The 20,653-nt window shown below is 38.2% G+C and overlaps 1 protein-coding gene across 2 annotated transcripts in view; it reads left to right on the top strand.

Annotated features, from left to right (window-relative positions):
- CNTNAP5 (contactin associated protein family member 5) overlaps positions 1 to 20,653 on the top strand; it is a 761,255-nt gene that overhangs the window by 625,199 nt on the left and 115,403 nt on the right. For both annotated transcript variants that reach the window (XM_063097434.1, XM_063097424.1), the window contains exons 15-17: positions 1,386 to 1,513; positions 1,691 to 1,861; positions 10,156 to 10,374. In XM_063097434.1, coding sequence (XP_062953504.1) covers positions 1,386 to 1,513; positions 1,691 to 1,861; positions 10,156 to 10,374 — 518 coding nt within the window. The remainder of the gene's footprint in view (positions 1 to 1,385; positions 1,514 to 1,690; positions 1,862 to 10,155; positions 10,375 to 20,653) is intronic.

Here is a 20,653-nt window from a genome sequence, read left to right as displayed (position 1 = left end):
ATTTGATTTAGTTATAACCAAGATGAATTCATATATGTTTTTCAACAAATCTCATGAGTTGGATGCTAAATCTTAAAATTTAATTTTTCACATGTGCTGTGGAGTATAAGATCTCCAATACAGAGTCATAGCTTGATGTGTAAAAGGATAAATTGACTTGCCAGAGGCTGCACAGAGGTTCAGGGACAAAAAAAAGAGAAGTAAAATAAGTGTCACCACTACCGTTTTTGAGCATTTGCCATAGATCAGGCACCATGCTAAGTGACTATATAATCCCATTTAATCTTCTCAATAACTCCATGATGTAAATGTTAACTCCATTTTAAAATTGAGTACACTGAGGAACTCAGAAATGAAATTATTTGCCCAAGCCAATACAGCTAGGGACTGGGAACCTGCGATTTCAGAAATTTGTATGCTTCTAAAGCTATGTCCTTAAAGACATTGATAGATACTGGCAATACCAGTAATGTGACTTGGTCCCTACCCCTTCTGCAGATAACTTAGGCGAGTTATCTAATATCCCCATGCCTCAGTTTCCTCATTTGCAAATGAGGATAATGGCACCCACTGCATAGGAGTGTTGTGTGGGAAATAATATGCCTATCCCCTAATATATTTCTGGCTCAAAATAGTTATACATTAAATGTTTGTTTCTTACCTCCAGTTTTTACTATCGACCAAACAGTACAGCTAGTAGTGCAGAAACACAACTTAAAAAAAAAAAAGGTAAAAATGCAATGGCTTACTCCTATTATTTTTTAGTTTTCTTCTCAAAAAATGACAAGCCTATTTCCTGTTTGCATAATTAATAAAAACAAAGCCAAAGATGTTAACTATCAAAATATTTAAAACAAAGAACAAATTAAAAAACACCAAACCAGTAACTGTAATGTGCCTAGAGTTAAAAGCTGATAAGAAACACCTAAAGTTGATTAAAACCTGTTGGCAGGTGGCTAAAACAAGTCTTTGGAGTGATTTTCGAGTGGGATTTGTGATGCCTATTTCAAGTTAGTTACTGAGATAGCAGATCTCTTTATGGGAATGAAAGGTGATGTTTAATGTCACATTAGCGCTGCATTGGGCAGGTGGAGTACTCTCAGCCACAAAAAGCAGCAGCGATCTTTATAAACTCTCTGTGATTCTGCAAGCACATTTAGGGAAGATGTAAAAATCCATTTGTTTTTGGAAGCTGGCCAAGGGTTTTGTAATTGACATTCCAGCCTTACACACACTTATGAGATGAAAGGCCTTCTGTTACCCCCCTCCCAGCCCCCATTCCCTGCTCAACCACCCAAATCACTTTTGAAAAGAAGGGTCTTGGCAAAGAGTCCCTAGATTATCCACATTTTGTCCTCTCTTTTTCTTAAATTTATATTTTGCAGGACAAATGATACTGGCTTTCTTTCCTTCAAAGAACACTTGCCTGTCACTCAGATAGTTATCACTGATACCAGCAGATCAAACTCAGAAGCTGCTTGGAGAATTGGTCCCTTGCGTTGCTATGGTGACCGTGAGTACTTAATTGAAAGAAGCTTTCTCTCTGCATTACATGAGCACAAGATGTTTTTACTCCCTTATCCCCTTTCCCTGCAGTGTCCCCTAGTATTGAAAATTATCCACATACCCACTGCTTTCTTATACCCCATTGAAAAGGATGAACCATGCTTAAGGATTTTCTCATTTGCAGGACACTTCTGGAATGCTGTCTCATTTTATACAGAAGCCTCTTACCTCCACTTTCCTACCTTCCATGCGGAATTCAGTGCCGATATTTCCTTCTTTTTTAAAACTACGGCATTATCTGGAGTTTTCCTAGAAAACCTTGGCATTAAAGACTTCATTCGACTTGAAATAAGCTGTAAGTGCCCTCATTTATGAGTTTAATGTAACTGGTCAACAGAACACATTTTAGTCTTATCTTTGCCACCAGTTAGTCTCACTGGATATCTATAAAATTAGCAGTGATAATTTCTAGTTCCTTCTAATGCTTTATGATTTATTATGAGATATCAATGTTTAATCAGTCATTCTCTCATTAAAATATGTGCATTTGAAAAATTCCAGTGAATATCTATCACAGTGTCCATTATCTGATCCAGGGGTATTTTTTGCCTGTGACTTTAATCTTCCACACCACAGGGCTCTTCTGTTAGACTTCCATGGAAAGCTGAAAGGATTATTATTATACATTCTGTTCATATTTGGTTTCTTGCTTTTTTGTTATACTCTTTTCTCCAAAAGTAATTTCCTGACTTAACTGCCACCACTAGAACTTTGTGAGTATACAATCAGAATTCTCATGGTTTCTCTACCACGTCCTGATGAACAGTGGGCTGTGTAACTAGCTTGACGCTAGGACCTGGCTCATCTTTTAACACCCCTTACCCTGTCTCAGTAATAATCAAGAAGAGAATCTAGTAATAGAATTACAGAAGAGGGAATGGTTTATTGTTGAACATTTTATATGTAATCATGCTAATGAAAATGTATAATTCCGGTACAAAAAATAGGGTATTTTTTAATGACATTAATTAATTAATTTATTTTTTATAAAAAGGGAAAAAGAGCATACCTATATATTGGTCTGTTTCAGTAATAGTAATTACATTAACATTTCTGTTCCTATATCTTTACTGCTAGAAATTGGCCACTGACTTTATCAAAATTGATTTTCTACTCAGGTTTATGCTCATAAAAATGTATAATCGTATTTGCCCTTCTATCTTCTCTCATGTTGAGCAAAGCATATTTTTTATTAATTTTAATTCTTTTTCCACATGAAACAGGTATACAAATAGTTAGGCAAGGTTTTAAGCATAAGGGTATATTTGGTAAAGATCCCTTGGAATTTCATTTTACAATAAATTCTAGAAATTGCAATACTGTATATGTCTATTTTTCAGGATTAGCAACTTCCAAGTATCTCTGCAATCAAAAAATTCCACTAAATATTTTCACCAGGAAATTCATCATATATTTCTATCCTATTAAGTAAAAATGTTACAAAGTTCCTAAGGATTTAAAATTGCTTGAGCTTTCTTAGAGTGAAATTTGTATCTCCAGTCCCTGTTGTACTACACATTCATGCATTCAGCAGTAGATTTGAGTTAAAAAATGATAGCACAGTAATTGTAAAGATAAAAAATCAGAACTTGAGTTCATACTCTTGAAAGCAAACACACATATCTGAATCTGCATGTTCAGGAGCCAGTGGTGTATCTGGAGTTCTCTATATTAACTCCCCATCCCAGAATATAATATTTATTAAGTGTTAGATAACAAAATGTACTGATTTGAAGTTTACATATACATTATTAAAAATTAATGGCAACTTTCAGCATCTGTTAAAACTTAGACCAACCAAAGATTTTTTATTTTTTAGTGGAGGAATATTTCATCACTGACATTGCTTAGAATTACTGGTATGTGGTGATAAAATACAGATGCATTGTTAGTTGCTTCTGCTATTGTTTTTATGTTCTCTGCATTTAGCACACCCCCTTCTTGTTTATACACAGGGTAGACTGTACCAACCCCCTTGCCCTTATTATGCCCATGCCCATGAAGACCCAATCTTGTCATTAGGTGCCCCATCCTCTGTGTCTAAGTGGATGGATGTTTTTCTATAGTTTAATTGAGGCAACTGACCCTATCACAGTAATGATGTGACTGCATGAAATACCCTTGAAAGAGTAAGTAATGTCTTAGCAACAGAAATTGGAAATATGAGAGCTTCAGAAAAGGAGACAAAAAGGTTGGAGGAGATAGCGGAGGTGTTTGTTTAAGTCTCCTGCAAATCACCAAGCAGCTAAGTGTTACTTTTGCAGTTACAGCACAATACATACAAGAAAAGAGATCTTCTTAATTGGTAGTTTTAACTTCCTTTTACTCCAACGTTTTAGACTATTAATAGGAGGAAGCTCTTGTGGCTTTGGTGTGAAATAAGAGCCCTCATACCTAAATTGTCCAGGCTTTAAAAATGTGGAGTCGAGTGCCAACTATTTCATAATATGGATATAATAACCTCAATATAAATTTAATAAAAGTCAGAACCCGCAACCTCTTGATTCATTGAAAGCAGCAGCAAATGTCATGGTATATTATTACAATATAATGACTGATGATTTAGTGTTAATTATGTATCAATGTCCAATTTGTTTGCACTTTGTAGTACTGTATCTTGCCCTTTAGCTTGTACCAAATAAAAAAAAGAGTGTTTTTAATGTAGGTTGGTATTAAATTTGGCAAAAATTAAAATCCATTGATGTAATCATTTGGTGTACACTTTATCAACAGATTGGAGAACATATACTTTCTAAAACAAGAAAATTTTATATAAAAACATTCAAAAGTTCAGGCCCTCATATTTCCCAAAATAATTTTATTATTAATATTTAAAAAACAAAAAGCCAAAATTGGAGGATTCTCAGATTCCTTATGCATTTTGGGCAGATGCAATTTTTACCCTGTAAGTTTCATAGCAAGAAACCTCTACAGACTAACTCCTTCCAAAGGAAATGGCCTTTTAACAGATGCGGTTCCTCAGAATAGATTTCCCTGCCATCCCTAAGGACTGTTCCTCTATAACTACCTCAGCAGCAACTTCCAGGGCTGATATATCCAAATTGTTGGACAGGGAACAGCAGATTTCCATGAAATTTTAAATCCATTTCCTTCTGGGTCGCTTCCAACTAAAATATTTGAATTATGTAGCCCCGGGATTAGTCTGTATTCTAGGAAAAGGAAGACATTTCACTATGGTCTCAAGTCTTAGTGAATGTGTTTCAAAGGGGACTGTGAAAAATTTAGCTATTTTAACAATTCTCTCACAGTCTGTGCAGATAAATGTAGTTTGGGGCAGATGAAGGAGAGCAGAAGGAAATGGCCTTGAGACTCAATATGTAGTACGGGAAAGAGCCTGGATTGTAGAACCTGATGTGGATTCAGATTTCTGTTCCTCCAAGTCTATCTGTGAGCCACCTAGGGCAAGTTCTTCACCCCTTTCGGTACTTATTTATGGGACTGGTGACACCCATATGCCAACCACATGTATTTGGCTGCAATTAGCAGAAAACTCAATCTGAACTGGCAGACACAATGATGGGAATTCACTGGTGCTGGAGCATGTGACTCATCCAGAGGATGTGGTACCAGCTTTATTTCTGGTTGGACTCAGCAATTTAACAAAATTGTCAGTGCTCTGACTTTTTTTCTTTCTCTGCTCTGACTTGCTGAGTGTCTACTTCAGCCTAAGGTTAGCTCTCCCTTGTGTGAGAGCTACATCCCAGCCTGTGGGAATCACTTCTTTCCCAGCTGGGTAGGCAATCCTCCTGATGTGAACTCACCTGACTGCCTAGGAACCGATAGCTGTGGCCAGAGAAGTAAAGTCTGCAGATTAGTTTATGCCAGGTCCTGCCCCTACACCTGGTAGTGGGGTAGCTTTCCCTACAACCTGTGCAAAAGTGAAAGAGGGAATAGTTTTCCAAAGAAAACTCTGAGTATTGTTAGAAATGGAGTGATGGTGGTGGGAGTAATTAATTATGATTCCTCTGAGGAAGTTTTCAGGATTGAATTATATAATTCATAAAAAATGTCTAGACAGATGTAGGGAACTAGTAAATCACTATTTTGAAGACACATAAAGTTATTATTTTTAGGTGCAACTGTAATCCTAGTACTGTTTGTGAGCTAATATAGGATATATTACTATCCTATTATTTAAGTGATTGGAATTTAATCTTTTCATTTCTTATTTTAATGTCCTGGCAGCTTTCTAATGATGTTAATTCAGGTGGGATCTATAATCCATCTGAGTGTGAATTAAACAGAAAGAAAATCAAAGACTTCCTGTGTTGTTCAGTGGAAAAAAAAAATCATGTGTGTATATATATATATATATATATAAAGTATGCACACACGAGAGAGAGAGAGAGAGAGAGAGAGAGAGAATTTCTGGATTTCACAGATATAATATTAAGAATATTATCAAATGTGATGTTACCTTGAAGATACTATAGAACTTCAGAGAATAGGAAAAATTAATATTACCAATAATGACATTTTTGGTAAATGGTTTAGCAGTTACTCTGATTAGACACTATATTAAATTTTTGCATTCATTACTTCATTTTGTTTTCAAATCATCCTATCTATGATTATCACTACATTTTACTATATTTATCATTCCTCCATTCATTGTCCACTGGTGTGGATGAAGAATAGGAGACTGGAGAGGGCAGGTCACAAGGCAGGAAGGATTGGGATCCAGGACTCAACCAGACCTCTCTGCTCCTTAGAGCAACCCTATGCCCTGCTTTGCAAAGCTGCCTCAGGAATCAAAAATGTTATGACCCAATAGAACATAGAATTATTTCTTCCACGTTTTGAGGCATGGGACATTCAGGAAGCCCTTGAAATTTTAGGCAAAACTGGATGTGCTTCTTTTCTGGAGAGAGGACCCACAGTTGCCATCAGATCCTCAAAGAGTGCATATCTCCAAAAAAGTTGAGCGATGTTTCATTAAGTTCGTATTTCTCATTTTGCAGATGAATACATGGAAGAGAAGTTAATTGACTACAGTAAGGCTTTGCAACTTCTTTATTGCATAAATGAACACTGAAATCTCTCTCATGCCTCACCCGGGGTGGGAGTTGAGGACACAGAAAGGCAGCTATGTTTCTATCTTCCTGAAACTCAGGGCTGAGCATGGGGAGGACAAGTTCTGGGTGGGCACTAAAAGAATTCTCTAACAGCACAGTGGTGAGTTGTACCCGCCAGGTTTCAAAAAACATCATACAGAAGCCTTTCCTTAGAAGTCTGCTTCTCACCTCCTAGGAGCACTTGGTAGATGCTCTGTTATGGCATTTATGACCTTTTTTTGTCAGTCTTCCCAAAAGTAAACTGTGAGTCCATTTCACTCATCTCTGAATTTACAGCACCTAGAACAGGGTCTGGCTTGAGAAAAAACCCATGTAAAGGCTGAAGTGACTCTTTTGCTTTGTTTTGGATCATGAAAGAGTAGATGGTGAGAGGAGATATTTGTCAGATGGTCATGGGCAGGAGAGGCCAGAGGGTAAGTCCAAAAGAGAGGTAATGCTATCACAGAGTCTCCGGCCTTCAATTACAGGGCCCGTGGGTTATTACCACCCCTCCTGCAGATGAGAGCTAGCTTATGTTTGTGCTCCCCCCCACAACATCACAAGCCAATGTTGGAAGTATCATTCATTCACTCATGTTTTTTCACTTACTTGTTTAAAGACATTTATATTTTATAATCTAGATTTGACTGCCCAAGGGATTGCATGGGTTTTTAGGTTGGAGACTTTGTCATAAGAAGAGTGGTTTAATAAGTGAGCTCTGGAGACATATCACCTGGGTTTAAATCCCGATACCACACCATCCCCACTGGGGCAATTTACTTAGGTACCTGTACCCAGTTCCCTCATCTATAAAGTATTACCTGTCTCATAAGACTGTAGTAAGGCTTAAGTGAGTTGATTCATGAAAAATACTTACAAGAGTGTCTGACTCATGGTCAGCACTCAACAAATATTAACAGTTATTATTGCATTTCACAGTTTCTCTCCCAATTCTAGGAGGGATTCTCCCTCAGTTCTAGGAGGAATGGCTTAAATGTAGTCTTTAATAGTTATTTGAATGAAGTTAAGTGATAATAATTTTAAAAAAGAAAATTATTTTCACGGAAACTAATACCTTGATATGAAGCTAAAAAAGACAAACACAAACAAAAACAAACAAACAGACAGAAAAAAACTAAATAAAATTTCATTTAGTGTCTGCAGTGTAACAATGTTTCAGTGAATAACCCTTTAGTTTGGCGAGAGCTTCTGCCTCCTGTATATGAGTCACAGCGTAGGTGCTGGATATTGCAGTAAATGAGGTGGTCATCTATAGCTTGCAGATATGTGGGGGAGAAAGACAGTAAACAAATCATTATAAAACAGGGGGATACATGTTGGAACAGAGGTAAACACAGACAGGACCATGGAAGTGTTGGGGGGGGGGCGGGCACAGCAGGGATAGCAGACAGACACAGCAGAGCAGCAAACCTTCCATGAAAATGTGCACAGTGCTATTTAATATCCACGAGACCAGCTTTGCAGGAAAGCCTTCAGCAAAACCTTTAATATCTGTTCCCCAAATTCATACCAATCTTTTACCTGTGTTCTATAGAGAGACATAAATGTGGGACCTAGTCATCTCTCAGTTAAGTGTGTGGTTTTGATATGTGCTGGGCTGTGAGACAGCCATTGGTGGTCTGAATAAGGAAAAAGAAAAGCCACTCTCACTCTTATTTAGGCCTTTAATTATTTGTCAGACCATTTGTTCCCTTCAGTTCTGTTTCCTTTAGTGAATAGATTTGTAAGGCAGAGCTAAATTCCCAGGTTGATGAATCCTGTGAGGAGGTAATAGTAACAGTAATAATAGCTATTCCTTGTGGAGCACATACTGTGTGCTAGGCACAGGTCTAAAGAATTCATCAGGATTCATATATAAACAACCTGAAGATTAGGTACTATTTTTGTTACCGTTTTACAGGTGAGAAAACTGAGGCATGGTGGGATTGAAAACTTGCCTGAGGTTGCAGCGGCCCCAGAGTCCGTGCTCTCAATTCCCATCTCTACAGCTTCCACCTTACGCCTCTCCTTCAGGTCAAGGCTCACCATAAAGCAAGCCATTCAAGCTCTGAGTTGCTTGAAATTCTGCATAATGGGGGCTTCTTGTGCTGAGGCTGGCTTTCAGTGAGGATTTAAAGGCTGGGGAGAAAGCTGCCCAGTGTGGTATTTGACCTTTGGCATCTCTGACAATTTAGATCTGGCAGCTGATGACTTGACCAGATAAATTCCCATTACCTGTTTTAGGAGGTGGGAGAGGGGGACAATCACAAAATGCTGAGAAGGAAGGGAAGGTCTGGCATGGAGGCTCCAGTTACTCAAAGGAGACAGTCTTTTCCTCAAACTCAGTCCTGTCCACTTGCCTCAGACTTAGAAAATTTTTGTGTGATAATGGAAAATACAAGATGCTCATATACTCAGTAGGGCAAAAAGGTGAAATATTCTGCTTTTAGAGTCAGAGTCTACTTACTATCTGGGATTCACTGAGCAAATTGTTTATTTACACTTTCGTTTTCTTAGTCATATAATGGGGGTAATGATGCCTTTCTCATAGGGTTGTTTTGAGGATTAAAATGAGAGACTCCACAGTCAGTGCTTAGCATAGTGCCTGGCATGGAGTTGATTGTACCCCCTGTGCTTCCATTTTCATCTGCTTCTCTTAAAAGTTATACCATCATCACCACCCCTATCATTATTACCACCATCACCATCACCATCACCAACGCCACTACCACCATGACCACCATCGTTTTATCATCACCATCACCATCACCAACATCACCATCATCACCACCAGCACCACCATTTCATCATCACCAATATTACTACTCCTGACTGGCTGCCACTTGGATTCTATGTTATATAGATTGTTATAGAGAGGCAGAAAGAGACAGGAAGTAGTCCAGATTGAAGGCACAAGTCTTGGGTTTGATTTCAGGCAATGCCACTTGCAGCAATGTCTCCTTGGACAAGATAATTACACTTTCTGAAATTCCTTTTTAAAAAATAAATGATGGGAATAACATGAATGCTTATGTCACATGCATTAATAAAATATCATGAAGAATCACACTGGGCTTCCCAAGGCATGGGTCTCCTCCTGCAGGACTGGAGCTGCCTGGCTAATTTTGTGTCTACAGATATGCAGGAGGATGCAGATGAAGACAGAATAGACCCAGAAAACCCAAAGTCTTGGCATTGATGCATGTTTATCAGATGTGGCCAAGGTTCCTACCCTGATTCCTGAATTTGCACAATAAGGAGAATGGGGGCTGGGGGGAGATGGCAGGGGAGAGAAAAAACAAAAACAACTTGGAACATGTATACCCTTAGTATTTGGTAGTCGTTACTAATAGTAGTCATTTCATGGTGATTTAATGCTGCAAGGATTTCACAGGAAGTTCTCTCCACATTGACATTAACTTACTATTTTTTTCCCATTCACCCAAAATATGTGTGCACCTGAACACACCAATGACCCCTTTCATCTTCTTCCCATTTTTTCTTTTGGTTTCAGCTCCTTCTGAGATCACTTTTGCCATCGATGTTGGGAATGGCCCAGTAGAGCTTATAGTCCAGTCTCCTTCTCTTCTGAATGACAACCAATGGCATTACGTCCGGGCTGAGAGGAACCTCAAGGAGACCTCGCTCCAGGTGGACAGCCTTCCAAAAAGTACCAGAGAGACTTCGGAGGAGGGCCATTTCCGATTGCAGCTGAACAGCCAGTTGTTTGTAGGTAGGGAACATCTTAAGGCAACCTTTGTGCAAAAATCGCTGTAAGACCACTATATGACCAGGCACAAGGGAAATCGCTCTTTTATTTTAGAACTGAGAAATAATTAAAATATGTCATGAAATATTTCTAATCATAAATTTAATTGTACAAATTATTTCTTTCTGGCTTCATTAGCCACAGCAATAAAAGACTATGCTACCCCTTAACAAATTTGGGGTAGTCTCAGCCTCTTTGTATTTTTTCTCCTTATATATATATATTATCTTAAAATGTCCAAGGACCACTTTTTTTAATTTCTTATAATCAAAATCTCCTATTGGGGAAAGGATGTATCAACTCTTTACACCTTAGTAGGTGTAGACCCTTCCTGGTGATTCCTGATTCCTGATAATTATGGGTAACATTGTTATGACATAGTTGAGCCGTCTCAAAGGGATTTCACTCATCAGTGATATGGCTCAGGGAGGGACTATTTCTTTTAAACTAGGGGTTTCTTCGATACTCCATGAAATCACACCACTTAGATGGCTGCCTTACATTTGCACAGAAAAGCAGCCCTGGCCCTGAGCAGACATCTCTTAGCTAACCATCTTCTCCTTGAGACTCAGCGTCAGCCTGCAACAGGTTGTGCATCTGAACTGGCAGCCACTGCTGTTGGTGGGACTGGAAGGATTCTGTCATCATTCCCTAAGTCTTTCCTCCCTTTCTTCATTCCATAAATAGTCACTGAGCATCTGAAACATGCCAGACACCTTGATGGATGGTAGGGATTGAGAGATGAATTGAGCAATGCCACTGCTTTTCAAGGATCTCATGGAAGTGTGTGTGTGTGTGTGTGTGTGTGTGTGTGTGTGTATGTGTGTGTGTGTGAGTGTGTGTGAGAGAGAGAGAGAGAGAGAGAGAGAGAGAGAGAGAAAGAGAGAATTTCCAAGTAGTTTCCTGGACTAATATGAGGTTGGCCTATATTACAGCTGGAATTTAGAAAGGATTTTTTAGCAGTGGGTTGGGGAGGGCTTGTAAAGCTTTAAAATACAAAATAGAGCTCTAACAGTTAGAGACATTGTAATACTATCAAAGATAAGAATGTGATTTTGTTTAAAACTTGAAGTTCAGAGGCTTAGAACAGTGCTGTAAATATGTAACATAATTTGCCAGTCACCCGGATTTAACTTTCTCTCACTTATCTATCTATTTATTTATTTATTTATACCAACTCCCACATGACATCACTTTACTGCTAGTAAAGAAATGACATCAGCACTCAATAGGCATTTCTTATTTTCTCTCTTTAAATGCAGGTTTATACAACTTTTAACTCAGAGGAAAGTAGTCACTAAAAGCACACAGTCTAGAAGAAAAGATTTAACAGAATGTGAGGGTGTTACATTCTGTCTTCTCAACATGAACCATTTTTTTTTCTCTTGTCATGTTTACATATCCAGCAGAAGCTAAGATAGAAGCTATTAAAAACATTTTAAGATTGCAAATCATTTGCTTAATTAATAACCCATACAAGTGACATGATTTACTATTAAAATATTTTTTGTAATTTATATTGCTGTTTTAATTCTATTTAAACATCACATTTTATCTCTTTAAGGAAGTTTCTAGTCATCAAGATTTAGTATCTTTTTTTGGTGAAATCAATTCAAATATTTTGCAATTTTTATAAATTATATTCCATGCCAAAGTTTAATTTATATTCAGGAAGTATCTATAAGGCTTTCTGGCTGAAAGGTATATATAAAGATGGAATAATCTTTTAACCATCCATGCAGATTTCATGAAGCTATGAAATTATCATATGGACTGAGTATGTGATAAACTTTGTGCAAGTCAAAAGGGAAAAGAGGCAGCTGTGTTTCAGGGAGGGTTTCTATCTCCAAACATTTCAGTTAAATTGATCATAAATGCAATGATCTGTAAGAGCATGTCTGTGGGTCTGGAGGAGATATCTCACTGCAACTGAATCCAAGGTCAGCTGCAGAGCAAGCACCTGCTTCTGCTATGTTTCTCTCCAATAAGTCTCACCTCAGATGTTACCCTGCTCTACTGAATTTGTCTTAATGTACTTGGAGAAGAAGAAAATGCTGTTGGAGGTCATTTCAGTCTGTTGGTTTGCACTTTATTGGTAAGTGTTCAGTGATATGCCTATTTAGAAATGTCAGGTGGTCGAAAAAGCTGAAGTCCCAACATTTCCGTTTTGTATAATTCAATTGTTCAATAAATAAATGAATAAATAAATAAATAATGATCTGTTTGGTTATAGCAGCCAAAATGAAGAATTGTATTCTCTATCATTCAGAAATTTAGATCCATTGGATGTTTACATTTGCTAGGCAGGAAAAGATACTGTTGGTATGAACTTCTTTACTGGTATAGATTGAGTGTGGCATTACTTACACATTAATTTGGGTATGCCTCTCTAAATGCCTTTGGCCACTGAAGGACCTTTCAATCAAAACAGAGCATCATTTGGCATTGCAATCACTAGCACTGCTGCTGTGGTCATGAGTGCTTCCCGAGTATCAGAAACAGACTGCATTTGATAAAATGGCAGTGTCTTCAGCACTGCCCCTGTCATAGGAATGTGACAGGTTGAAGTACTGATACATGAGTCAATACATGCTGAATTACCAGAGTCAATATTTTAACTTCAAGCTGTTTTATCACCGTGATGGGATCATTTGCAACCATGCCTCTTCACTGGTCACATTTCTTTAACAGAGTAGGAGAAACTTTATAACACGTGGCTTTTGAAATGTATGCTGCAAGCATGTGGCAGTTTCACTGTTGGAACTGTGGGTGGTATCACCTCTCTGCTTCATTATTCCTGGTAATGTGTCCATCAGTATGAGCATGAGGCAAGAGAAAGCCCAGAACTACATTGCTGAAAGTGGAATGAGGAGATCAGAGTATGCATTCCAGGTCGGCTGCCAACAAGCCATGAGACCCTGGTATAAAAATAACTAGCCTGAGTGTTCTATTGTCTTTATCTGTAGAAAGAAAGTGAAGAGTCTGCTAACTGACCTTTGGACAATCTGCTATCTGCATGTGTATATTAGCAATGTCGGCCATACATATCCTCATGCCCATGTGCGTGTAACAGCAAAGAAAATGTCCCATTCTCTCCAAATCTGTCCTAACATCTCTCCACATATGCTGCAATTGTAGAGTGGAAATTGTAGAGTGAGTCTCATTTTACGACTCTATTTTATTTTTACTTTTTCTTTTTCTTTCATAGGCCCATTTTTTCACCAACAGCCCAACTGCTCTATTTGTGTCAAAAATAAACTGAAGTTACCCCAAACTTACCACCCTTTGGGAAAAATACTACACCAATTTGATAAATTATAAAATTTGAAGAGACCCCCCAAAATGTTGCTCCTGCTTCCAGGTTTGTAGGGAATCATTGTTCCTGTTTTTAGGTGAAGCACGTCAAACTCAGCCAGGTCAATGGTGAAGCCAGGCTTGCTCAGCATGCACACTAAGATTTGTTGTGCTCCAACAAATCATAAACTCATAATCTGTGGCATAATGTAAACACACAGGTGAGCTGCCACAATCTGTCCATGGAAGAATAACTGATATTTTATCCCTGTAAGTGCCTCGTGAGGATGACTTTCCTGATGCAGGCCAGTAGAATTTTCCATTTAAGATGTAACGTGTCCCATAGCATTCATTATTTTCACATAAAAAGTAATTGTAAAATCACCTTTTGGTATATTTACTACATAAAGGCATTTTTCACAGAGGATGATACTTATCTTTATATCAACAGTAAAACAAAAAGTAAAGAAATGATTGTCTTTTCAGTATTACATACATTTCCAATTATTATGTCTAATTTACCAAAAGAAGTTTTTTCTTCAATGTTAAATAATATGTCAAGTGTAGTTGAATTATCTTTCCTAGTAAAAATTAAATATGTGAATTCTGATGTTCCCTATAATAATTATTTGAGAGAAATTGTTCTGATTAGTTTAAGAAATTGGTAGGATTACCTCAAATACTAGCAGGCAGGTCCCATGAGTGCCTCACTTATTTGCTGCATAACAAACACCTCGAAGAGTACTCAGTAGCCACTTAAAAATGCTTTCATAATGAAAAAAAAAAAAAAAGATGAAGGACCACCTGGTTCCTTATTCATTTTCCTTACCTAATACCGCTGTTCCACAAAAACAAATTCTTATAGTTTGAAGACTTTCTGAAAAAAAACTTGTTTATTTTTATATTTAGGGAAGTGAACAATTGAAACACCCCTTCTGCAAAATTTTGTCTCTTCTTGAAGAAGTTGAGGGTTGGATACGTTTAGCCTGTCCCCATAGCCCACTTTAGTGCTTTTTGTCCTCTAATACTAAGGAAATGTTTTTGCAATGTTTACCTACAACCTCTTCTGCTTTAATTGAAGCTCATTTCATCATATATTAGTCTCTGTTAGCTTGATAATGGGCAATTGAACCAAAATGGAGAGTCTTCTTGCTTTTTTTTAATTTTTTTTTTTTCTTTTGCTGTTGGCCAAACATATCAGAAGTCACATCATCTTTTAAAAGAGAGTACAGTATGGTATCATTTTCTCATGCGGTCCAAAGAGAGAGGCCCTGAAGTTCAGACTGCACCAAAACTCAATGTGATAGTAGTCATTTGATTTTCCTGGCACATCCAATTTTCAACATTTATAACTTAGGAAAGAAGAAAAAAAAAATTAGGAACGTACCATTATGTGGATTTGAGATTTTAAATTATTATATTATAAATTACATTATAAATTATTATATTGTAAAGAAACTCAAGCCAGCTCTCTCTGGACAGTAAAATGGTAACCCCTGCCCATTCAAGGACCTAATCTGAGAGATAATAGAGAGGTGAAAAGTTGCTTCTGCTTTTCCTAAAGCCAAGGTGCCTTTGAGCTAATGTCACTGGGGCATGTTGTGTAGCCATAAGGGAAGCGTCAGGTTGGAAAAGAACAAATCCCAGTGAGGTTGAGGAACGCTGACACTGCAACTGTACCTAGAGCTTGGTGAGACTGCTGTGATTTCTCCAAGTCTTTGGCAACCAAGTTGATGACCCAGAGGAGAAGGTGAGAAAGCCCTGGATGGGAAGAAGATGTGGTCAAAACACTCCACAAAGTGAATATTGGCAGGTTTATCTCAGTTCTCCTTTTGTTGTCAAGTTTTTTCTGATTCTGGGAGAAAGGGATTTGAATTCAAAACCACTTCAGTAGGGAAGGTGATTTTGTAGAAGAGGAGGAAGAAGTGTCATGTTTTATTCAGCTTCTGGCTCTATCATCCATGTCTCAGTTCCTTTCTACTGTGAGTAGAGGGTCTTAGGACCCGGTGGGAGCCCCTGGAAAGTGCTGCCCAGGTCCCTCTTCCAGGAAGGACTCATTGCCCCACAGGGCTGGGAGTGTGGTCAGCAGGCCGTCTTCATATGTCATCTCCTTCAGAAACTGCCTCAGCTGCAGAGAAATGCTTACCAAGGTCATGTGCTTCCCACAGGGGTCATATCCAATGACCGGCTGAAGCCAAGGTATAAGACCCAGCCTTTTTTGCTGAATAAGGAACAACTCTGACTAGTTTTTCTAGCTCCAGCACTCCCACAGTGTCTGTGCTGGGCTGTTTTCAGGTCTTTATGGAAGCTCACTTCCCTTCTGCCCATTTCTACTTTTTTCCTTCTGTCCACAGATGGGGGTCCAGGGACTCCCTCTGAAAAAGACCTTGCATCCTTGATTTCTTCTCCAAACCTGCCTGCTGGAGAACCCAACCTTAGAAACGGATAGATTTCTTGTGCCACCTACACATATACATACACAGACTTGTTTTGAAAAAAAACAAATTAATTTTTTTTAAAGCAATACTTATTCTTTATTGTTCCCAAGTGTTATCCATAAAATAATGCCTCCTCGTCTCCTACTTTCTTCTTCAAAATACTCTTTAACATGAGTGGATTCTTCAGAAAGAGTTTGCATCTTTTATTTCATTATCCTCTCAAGAGCCTGTTTCCCAAACTCGAATGGACCTGCCTCCCCACATGCAATCTACCTGGCAGACTCCTCTTCATTAATGATCCAAATTTTAAAGATTCAGATTAACTGCTTCCTTTTAGGGGAATCTATTCTGGCATACCCCTCCCCCCATGAACACGCTAATCACCCCTCATTGTAATAAACTTATTATCACCTCTCTGTCCTCTCATGATTTCTCTGTGAGCAGACATAGTGTCTAATTTATCCTTACATCCTCTGGGCTTAGTGCAGCTTCTCTGATATATTTAGTGTTCAATAAATATCTAATGAATTAATGAAAGTGAATGAATGCAGGATTCCAAATGTTTGCCGATCCACTACCAGCTTTATGGTTTTAAGCAAGTCACTTACCTTCTCTGACCCTCCGTTATTGCATCTGCCCAACAGGCTTAATAACAATCAATACATCACAAATCAGTTTCAAAGATTAAGTGTGACAGTGGATGTCCATTTCCCACTTGGGATCTCCTATTAAGGGTCATTAAATAAGAATTGCAAGCCAAAGACCATTTCAAATGGGAAATAATTTGTGCCCCCACCTCAGTGGAACAATGAGGCACTGCTTTTGGTTATTTGGGGGATTTGACATTTAAAGGACACACTCAATTGGTATAATAGCTCCTGAGGGAGGGATTCATACTACACTGGATTTTATCCCTTCTCAGAAATCCACAAAATTGTCCCCACACATCAGTGTACCTGATGTGTTAATGACTCAAAAGCTGAGGGTAGGGCCCTTATAATGAGGGAAGTTACAATTGCTGTTTTCTTAGCAGCCAGCTCCAAAGGTAAAGGGATTTTCAAAACCACATCTTCAAATTGTTGTATGGTTCACACATGCTGGCTTCAGAGTTGTTGTTGCCATAATGTTTTATCTTTGCTATCATTTCCTCCATTCTGTTCAATAAAACAGACTTCCTTATGGAGAACTGTGTCTGATCCAGTAGTCAGCATGTGTCCAGGCCAGAGATGGGCCCTCCTCTGTGATTCGACAATATCATTAGTTTCATGAAATCAACTGGGAGCCAACAATGTCACAGGTCTGTGGTGCTGTCTGAGCAGTCCTGACCCTTCCTCAGCTACTGCCCTTCTCTTGGGCTGGGCTAAGAATAAAGCAGTGGCAACAAGGCAGACCATGTTTTATCTTCTAAAAAGCTGAAGTAATTTTACTAAACAAAATTAATTCTTCATTCTCCCAGAAATCAGCCCTGTTCTTTCCTACTTCCTTGTGCAAAAGACTCTTTGACAGCTGGTGGGTTCTTCAGCTGAGTTTGCACCATTTCCAGGGATGGGGAGGAAGCCAGGCAAGCTGTCCAGTCCTGCCCTTCACTTGCTCCTCCATGCCCTTCTCTCTCTTTTTTCCCATATTCTTATTTTGCCATAATGTATTCGAAAACTACTTTCTGAGTGCATGTTCTGTTATCAGCCCTGGGCTAGACAGTGGGCACATGGAGATGAAAAAGATCCATTCGCTGCTTAAGGAGTACAAGCTAAGGGAAGGGAGTGTGATGGATTTTAAAACAGGTCATTTGTGATGTGGTATATGGGGTGGAAATCCAAGGGGGTCTGTGCATGGCAAGGGAAGCGTGGCTTCTGTCTCTACATGGAGGCAATTTCTAGACTCTAGCCCTTGTACATTGTGTAATGATTTCCTGCCTCTGTCTTCCCTGTATGGGAGAAATAAGGTTAATGCAATATATAATCTTCAAAAAAGGTAAATTTACAAGTCATGGGCATATAGAAAATAGCCATTCATAAAAGAATTTATTTATTTTATCAATTAATGACGAAACCAGTAAGATGTTATGACCAGTTCATAGAGCAGCAGAAAATTAGTGTATTTATAAGCAATTTAACAATAAAAAAGGATAAAATTGTTGGGTTATATATAAAACCAGTTGATTTTCAACAGGTCATCTTTGGAGTCATCTGTTATACTGGAAAGAAATAATTTGGATCTCTACAAATATCATCCATGTTTTTTGCTTTATTTCTGAGTTTTAGCTAATTTTTCTGACAACAGAGTTGCTTCTCACATTTGATATGTCCCTAGTCATGTTGCTTCCATCATTTCCACAATGGAAGCTGAGATGAGAAAGAGTACCAAAGTGATTGTCACACAATTGCATAAAAATGTCATGACAATGTTAATGGATTTGATTGTGAAATGTTTGGTCCTAACCTGCTATTGCTACTCTCCTTTTAGTGAATTGTAGGCTCATTTTGTATTTCAAAGTCTTGTGGGTTTACACTTAAAATCACTCTGGGTCAGGTGAGACTGCTAGTAAGGGAATTTTTTTAAAGTTTGTAATTGTAGGCTTTTACTTCATCTACTTATTTCTTCTTTTTATTTTTTTTTATTTGAATTTATCATTACACAATGTAGTTGATTTTCGTGTCCCTTTACCGATTCCTCTTTCCCCCCTACTTATTTCTTTGAATGGGTTTGTAGTTCATCTTCTGGGGTATATGTATCTATTCTGGCACAGTCAGGATTCTGTCAGTTGGAGAGGCAGGATAAAAAAGAAGATAACTGATGGTTTGGTATTTTTTTTATTCAACATGTATATGTTAAATCTGTTGCCACATTAGAATTTAAAATCTAGGTGGTAAATACCCCTGAACTTCTCTATGCTATGGACTTTAGGGAAAGAAGTTTTTATAGAAAACAAGCTGCTCTGTGTTCAGGGACAGAAAAGAGAGGGGGGGGGGAGGGAGGGAGGGAGGAGCAAAGGAAGGAAGGAAGAAAGAGTAGCGCTTCACTAACTTTTGTGAAATAGGAGCCGGAGCAGGCACTTCAGCATTTTTCCTGGAAAGTAGTTCTCAGCAAAGGAGTTCTGCTTTTGAACATGTGCAGAAAAGAGCAGGCACATAGAGGAATAGAGGCTCTTGTCACATACTCAGGGAGGGCACAACGACTTGAGATGTATGTGAAAGCAATGAGCATTTGTCAAGCTGTCACATGGAGGTTTGCTAGGACAGGCTTAGAATGATGATAGTAAAGTTTTTAAGAGTTGATTCTTAGTCAATCCAAGGAAATATCATAATGACCCCACTTAATACCAAGGGCCAACTGAAGAGTTTCATTCAAAATTGCTTCTAGGTAGGCCAGTCAACTAACGGTGTAAGTTGTCAAGAAGAGTGATGTGGAATACAAGTGGATAAATGCATATGTGTATATCACTTGGTGGAAGAAAACATGTAAGAGATCAGAGGAAGAAAGGAGAAAAATCGCCTACTTGTGGTATTGAATCAAGTTGTGTAAAATAATAGTTCATTTTAGGATTTTAGGATACAGAGCCAGATGTGGGCTTTGAAGGTCACCAGATACAGTTTGACTCCTGCCTCTGCCAGTTTAAACCAGTCTGACTCTTGACCCTGGCCAAAGCAATCCATCTGATGCTAAGTTTTCTCAACTATGTACAGATGGTCCCCGATTTACTATGGCTCCACCTACAATATTTCGATTTTATGATGGTGTAAAGCCATCTCAATTTTGAGTAATGTATTTAATAGATTTCATGAGATATTCAACACTTTATTATGCAATAGGCTTTGTATTAGATGATTTTGCCCAACTGTAGGCCAATGGAAGTGTTCTGCACACATTTAAGATAGGCTAGGCTAAGCTATGATGTTCTTTAGGTGAGGTATTAAATGCATTTTCCACTTATAATATTATTGACTTACTATGGGTTTATCAGAATGTAACTCCTATCAAATTCGAGGAGTATCTGTAATGTGAATAACATGAAGAACACCTTTTCAGTATTGAGAATTCAATGAGTTTAGTATAGTTTCTGGCATGCAACTAATATGTTTAAAATTTATTTTTATATTTTTTAGAATTAGAGCCATTGTTTTGATTCCCAAAGAGCTTTCAGAATAAGGCTAAATCTCAAAAATGGCTTTAAGTTGTTCTAAGAATAATGCTACATGTTTTTTGCTCTTTCCACCTTCCAGTGAACTGTACACAAGACAAGATGCAAGCAAGTAAAGAGAAAAGTATGTTAGAGCAAGAGTTGAAAAAATAAATACCTGGAGTGGACGGAACACAATATAAATGAATGAGGTGGTCCCTGTAGCAGAGGGCGCATGCCTTGCCTTAAAGTAGGTGACCCCAGTGCAGCTGGAGCTGAGGTTTGCCACATAGGAAAGCAAGTTGACAGATCTTCTCTGATTTTTCAATGGAAGACTTACTAGAATTTTAAAAATATTTCTTGCTTTGTAAAAATTTGGCAGCTCTATGGAAAA

The sequence above is a fragment of the Cynocephalus volans genome, chromosome 1, assembly GCF_027409185.1.
Source record: "Cynocephalus volans isolate mCynVol1 chromosome 1, mCynVol1.pri, whole genome shotgun sequence".
Lineage (NCBI taxonomy): Eukaryota > Metazoa > Chordata > Mammalia > Dermoptera > Cynocephalidae > Cynocephalus > Cynocephalus volans.
Note: the sequence above shows the minus strand (reverse complement) of the source record. Positions and strands in the feature narration are given on the sequence as shown.